Here is a 6,644-nt window from a genome sequence, read left to right as displayed (position 1 = left end):
GAGCAACTCTGTAAGTTGAATTTTGACTTCACCATTCCTTCCAAAGAATCCATGTCTGTCAGTGCGATCACATAAGACAACAGGGGTTTCCTGGACGTGCTTGTGAGGGTTTAAGTCCAAGTTTTTCCTTGCCTCTTACTAAGTACTACTGTAAAATATTGTCTTGATTAATCTGTTGGTCTTTATGGACAGGCCGTAACGGGTCAGTAATGATGTTTAAAATCTGTGCCATGGCTGCAACTGAGCTTCCGAGTACCCTGCTGTTCAGGCCACAAAAGGGAATCTTTTTGTCTGAACAGACTGAGAATGGGTAGTAACTATGTGCTACAGTTCTGAGGGCAAACTGTTTTTCAAGATCTAGGTGCCACGTCATCATGACTACATCATGAATCTGCTACTTGATCAAACTCAGTGGACAAGCCTCATGTTACAGGATGTGCTCTCCTTTTTATTTCCTAAATTATGGCATTGGAATAGATGTATCATAACCAAACAAAGGAGTGAGGAAATAGAGGATGCTGGCAAAAGCAAAAAGAACAGGGAAAGAAGTCGCAGTACAAAAGGCAAAACAAAGAAAGGAGAGTAAGTATGACAGTTTGATAAATGTTACAGGTTGTTCGTATTGTTGGTGTATCTTTAAGCAGCAGCTGTGTCCAAATCACTAACCGAATTCATCCGTGTTCTTTCTGAGATCGCTTGGCGATTTCAGTAATGCCAGTTGGCTGTTTTGAACCAGAGTAGAGATTATAGGATCACATAAGCAACAAAATTTGCCTTCTAGCATCTTTGACTTTTAATACTGTCTCAGTCTGAGGAAAGATTTGTATGTTATTGACAGCAGTATGCATCAGAAGAGAATTATTGTGAAGACTGATACAGAAAATGTCTCTGATGCTTCCATTCCTGTATCTTCCAGTTTGAAACAGTGCAGAAACATTTTATCTTTTTTTTACAAGTTGTTGGAGGTTTTATTGTATCAACTTTATCTTTCAACATAAAAGTTTGTTGCCCAATATTCCTTTATATATTTTATCTGAGTTCTGCTCTGATTCAGCAATCAGTCCTCCAGGACTAGGCTGAGATCTGTTTATTTCCTCCTGAATCACATTTTATTCTTCTTGATGTTACAGCGCAGAATCTTCATAATGGACAGGAGATGTTTCTAGGGTGTGATCTCAGTGATTTTATACAGTGAAATTATTAAATTTTTCCTGGCATAATTTTGGTGGATTTTAGCACTCTCCTAGGTGATTCCAGAACAGTTTGGCAATTGGCATGACCGAGGGACTGTTCCCATGGGGCAGATCCTCCAGCGAGACCTCATCTTTCCCTTTTGAAAAAGTTAAGGCTTCCTTCTGGAAGTGTAGTGCTGTATGTTGAAACAGTTGATTTTTCTCTGAAGCATTTCAGTGAATCACGGTAACATGGATAATGTAGAAATTAAGCTGCTTTCACTCCAAAAACTTGAAAGGCAAGCAGACGGTGTTCTGTTTAAAATCTTTGAGAGGAATGAAAAGAGAAACTGCTTCTTAAAAGTTCTGGATTGTGATAGTCTTAAATGAAAAGAACAGGTAAGTAAGCAAAATTGTGTAAGATCAAGAACTGTTAGCAATCCCTTCTATTTGAAGAAGTGTCTGAGCTGCTGTTGTTGGATGGGATTAAAGAGAAGCATCTCACTTTAGCCAATTTACTGTGTCAGCACTGGAGTTTGACAAGAAAAACCCAGCAGGCCCAGAAACTGCTTGCTTGCGTCTTTCTGCAAAAAAGGAAAAATTCCCCCGAAGGACGCGTGCTATTAGACATGAATTCAGACTGAAGTCACTGCTAGCACATGGGATCCTTGAGCTGATAGAAGGCTGCCCATCTGTTCTACCTGAAGCACTGCTTTAGGGCAATTCAGCATTGCCAGTATCATTAATAGCTAGGGCTGGAAAAAGTTCTAGCAAGAGAAGCATAAATCCCAAAGTGTTAAAAATGCATCTCCTCCATAAACCTTGCATGGGGATGTCAGTGTCGCTGATAATCAAAAGCCAGAATGTGCCCTCATATCTGTGCTTGTCTTTAAAAGGACTCTTGAGAGGCTTTTTTTTTTCCCTTGCACCGTTTTCATTGTCTCTGCTCCACTGCGTAGAGGTTCAAACCGTTTATCATCTGAATTTGAAAGCAGCAGCGAATAGCGGCTGTTTTGCCGTTGTCTCATTTGATAGGCATGCAGCATTATCCCAACAGGAGCTTAGGATGATAAAACACGAAGAGAGATAGAAGGCAGACTGAAATGATTCTATCATCATTAAACGTACTGCTCCCTTGGCTGTTATGATGTATTTGTGCTGTGCTGTGAGCCTCAAATGAACAATTTGAAAGTAAATGAATGAAAATGGTACTACAGGTTCGAGAGATGTTTGTTACCTAAGATGTTACACATTTAGAAGCTTTCGCTATTCCACTTAAAATTGTGTAGGTGTGTGTGAAATAAAAACTTGCTGGATATTTTGGGATTCACCTTCTTTCCCTTTGGTGTGAGTCCTGAGCTGTTAGAATATGGTTTGTGATGGAGAGAACATCCAAAACTATGGCTATACCTTCACACCGCAGTGGGGTCAGGTATCACTCTGTTCTGGTTGTGCTGAGTGTCAGTGAGAAGCCAAATAAATCCAGCAGACGTGGCGCCAGCTGGATTCGTGCTGCTTGCTGTAAAACTTGTACAGGTTTTGATGAGCCAGGGGAAGCTGTGTTGTCATCTTGCTGGCGGCTGGGAGTAGGGCCTTGCTTTGTTTAACCAGACCCATTAGTCACTGCAGAGATCGCTTTAAGATGCGTTAGCAGACATTGTCATTGCAGCGCATCGAAGAGTGTTACTGAGCTTAGCGAGGCATCTGACCGTGATCAAATATTCCTCCTAAATTAGAAACATGTTTAGATATTATACTCAGCCTGTTTTTAGGTAGCTAATAATGGAGTTGGATCCTCTTGCTCTGTTTTGAGGATGTCTTATTGAATCATGCGTAGAATGATGTGACTAATTTGTGGAACAGAAATCTCTGCGCATCATCTCTTCACTGTGGTTTTCCTGGGGGGAATATAGAACTTTTTATGTCGAAAGACACTGATCATTCTTTTCAACATATCAAAGAACAAATGTACTCTGGGTTTTTCTGTTGGAAAAAAAATTAATAGAATGCATGGTTTTTATCTGTATTTCCATGATTACATCTGCGTAAATCTCACCAATGCTAATGGGACTTGTAGCCACACAGATAAAAGACAGTCTCACTGTCAGTGATGTGAAGCAAAACAGAACAAGGCACACCACAGAAGCGGGAGGGTTCATCCCTGTAGAGGCAACCTGTAAGGCTGTAACTCGTGGAATGAACTGTTGGCGTGCAAAGCTCAGGCTCCCCAGAATGAAGTACCTAACTGTGGCTAGTGCAGTGGCTGTCCAAACTCACTGAACGCTGAACTTCGTTGCTGCCTAGGTGGACCTTTTCAGAGAAGAGTTTGCTTTCTACATCTGCTCTGCCATAGGTGCACAAATAGAGTCTGTGGTGGGAGACACCCAGACGGACAGTCCAAAAGCACCTGGGCTGCGTGACTGGGAGGGAATAGATGGGCCTAAGAAGGTTGAACTAGAGTTCTCAATTGTGGCAAAATGAGGGCAAGCTGAAACCAGCAGGCTCACCTCAAAGAGCAGAAAATGGGTGAAGGGGCAGTGCAGAAGGGTCAAAGAGGCAGAATTGTGGGATTCTGTAGAGATTAAGAAAGAAAATGGGAAAGCAGCAAGAAGCATGTTTTTTAAAGTGTGTGGAAATACATGATAAAGGAGAAAATTAACAAAGAGCAAAACAGTTAATGCTCACAAGCGATCACAGATGGTAACGTTATCGCTGTGAGCAGAAGAGGAAGTACGTTCTGGGGGTGGACCCTAGGACAAAGGCATTTGCTGGAGTAGTCTGATACAGAACACAGAATTACTTATTTCAGTGTAAGTCACGGTGTTGACAAAGCCAGCATAACATGCAGTTAGCTTCGTTCCTTAACTGTTTCTGGGAGGATCTTGTCTGTAGTACTCTTTGGGATCTGTCCAAGTTCTATTCACAGGCAGTTGAAATCTGTAGGTCAGAGGTAGCAGACGCACTGACTCCGGTAATTGTTTTGACCAAGGGTTCAAATATTAGGGATTTTATTTTTTGTCTTTTATTTTGCTATTTAAAATAATGTGTTGTCCTCTTCATTAGTGTAACAGAGATTAAATGTTCAAAGCAAAGAAAGGAATTAATAACTTATTATGGAAGGCTTCTTTAAAAGGAAAATTTGTTCAAGAAATGGTTTTGATCAGCCCCTTTCGTAGGATCCCATCTCTAAATGCAGTTCTTGCACCTCTCTTGCTATACAAGCTCAAGAAACTGAACATTGCCTTTTAAGACGCGAGTCAGGGAGGCAGGCTTTCTATCAGACAAAGTGACTGCTGCTGTCTTTGATGTACCCTGATTTTACCTGGTGCTGTGTGATACTACTTTTGCTGTCCTACAGCCTCTTTGTGGTCTGCCAGCATTTTCTTTTCTGAAAAAACAGTGTACTTGGGACACGTGCTTCTGGAAAAAGCAGTGTTACAATCTGTTTATATTTGGATATTCTTAACTCCACAGTGAAAAATGGTGAGTTTTCATCCCAGAATATCCATAATAAATAGAAAAATAAAAATCTTATCAGTCCTTACTGCCCAGAGAAAATCCATAAACTGAATGTATGCAAATAAAGTTAAGATCAGAAGGACTGAAGAGGTAGTGGTTGAAGTATGCATAATTCTGCTGGTTGAGGAGCTACCAAGGTTACAGTATAAAGGATTGGCAGTGATTTGAAAGTATCCCTGCTGCTCTGGTAGGCAAGTGACTGCACAAGGTATGGCGATGCGGTAGAACTTCACGGTAAGCACATTAGTTCCTAGCTGAGTTGACTGAACGAGGTTCAAGGTAATTTTCTTACCAGAACATAGGTGTGAGACTTTAAATAAAAAGAACTGCCATTGACCGACTTCAAAGCTGAGTCAGCCACACTGATGAATTTTTGAAGGAGTCAATTTATCATCATTTGAAACAATTTTAGAGTGGTTGTTAATTCTTTCAAAAAAGAGCCTGTGCCCTTTCTATTTCTGCCTATATATTTCCTAACAGAGAGCGAAGCAGGACTGAAAAGCCTGTGAACACCATGGAGACACTATTTTGTCAGTGTTGCATTGTGACACATTTGTGACCTTATTTTCCTTTGCTTCCTTAACTTTTTATTTTAAGCTCCTTACTTCATTTCTATTCGGTGTGTGTGTTCATTTCAGTGATAGCGTTCATCTTGTAAGTTATTTAGTGTTAACTTGGGAATGCTACTGCGAGGCACCTAGGAGCCTTAATGACATATTGGTCACCTGGTCATTGTGCTTCCCATGTCAGCTGTAGAAGACAGTAAATATTGGAAGTACTTAGCGTAAACCTGTTTCATCAAAATGGCTGTGTAGTTTCACTGTGTCAAAATACCTACGTGTTGGCTTTCCTTGCTGTTTAAATGCTGTTCTATTTGTTCCTAACTTCCCCTGTTTAACAGCAGACAAACCCAGGGAGCACTGAATGAATCGGATGATCCCGAAACAGGCTGTCTAACTGATAACAAGCCAACTTCTCGACACTTCTATCCTGTCGCCTTGCTGCTTGTCAGCTCGCACTTGCTGGTTGTGTGGCTTATTTTAAGTCTCGCTTTGCTATTAGCCAAATACCAATAAACTTCACTTGTGTTCCTTTCTTTTCTACAAACAGCAACAAACTAACTTTAGAAAAAGGGATTATGCTGTAATATTTCTACAATCTCAGACCCCAAGAATTAGTCTTTAAGATACAAATGTCTGAAATGTACTATGTTTTCATTATTTTTTTCTGAACTCGAAGACATATACTATGCATTGAGTGAATTGATTTGCTCTTTCTGTTGGTAGTAAAGCTTTCCCACTGTAATTAGCTCAAAGAAAGCCCACTTACAATACTGTCACTGTATACCAGATGTGGAATCCTGAATGCTTGAACCCCTCTTTCCAGAGTTATTAGTCTGACAAAAAAAAAAAAACCAACAAACTATTAAAAATGAATTTGCACAACACAAACTAACCCCTAGACAAATACTACAGGGCGGTGGTTTGTGAGACTTAACTTTCATTGTGTTATTTTCATTGTTACTAGCGGATGGGATCTTTTTCATTTAACAAATGATTATTGCTTTGCTACAACTAACCCTTTTCTGTCAAGTAACTGAATGGTATAGAGTAAGTTCTGGTTTGTAATGAAATTAACCTGTTTGTAAATGTTGCTTTAGTTGCTTTTGCTTCAAGACACTTTTATATTCTTTTTAACAAAGTCCTGTTTATGTCTTAATGCACCACTTTGGCACTTGTGACTTTTGTACTGTATGTGAACAAACATCCTTCCTTTATAAAGCAGAGAGTTGGATTGGGCTGTTTGAAAAGCCATTCTCTCTTTTTTTTCATTGCAAAGCTGAACATACAGGAAATGAAGCAGAGATGAACCTTTCCTTCACAGATCTCTAGGGCCAGACTTAAGAAAATGCCTTATTCCTAGAATACGCATTTTTGGGGCAATGTGTGTGCT

The 6,644-nt window shown here is 40.1% G+C and overlaps 1 protein-coding gene across 1 annotated transcript in view; it reads left to right on the top strand.

Annotated features, from left to right (window-relative positions):
* The window catches only part of LOC104498901 (type II inositol 3,4-bisphosphate 4-phosphatase-like), a gene marked incomplete at its 5' end in the record, with an annotated part of 46,214 nt that extends 40,447 nt beyond the window's left edge, over window positions 1–5,767 (top strand). Inside the window, one exon of the mRNA XM_010142338.1 lies at window positions 5,593–5,767. Coding sequence (XP_010140640.1) covers window positions 5,593–5,767 — 175 coding nt within the window. The remainder of the gene's footprint in view (window positions 1–5,592) is intronic.
* Between the last annotated feature and the right edge of the window lie 877 nt (window positions 5,768–6,644).

Source organism: Buceros rhinoceros, unplaced genomic scaffold (genome assembly GCF_000710305.1).
Source record: "Buceros rhinoceros silvestris isolate BGI_N320 unplaced genomic scaffold, ASM71030v1 scaffold9618, whole genome shotgun sequence".
Taxonomy (NCBI): Eukaryota; Metazoa; Chordata; class Aves; order Bucerotiformes; family Bucerotidae; genus Buceros; species Buceros rhinoceros.
The sequence above is the reverse complement of the archived record's forward strand: the minus strand, read 5'-3'. Positions and strand labels throughout refer to the sequence as shown.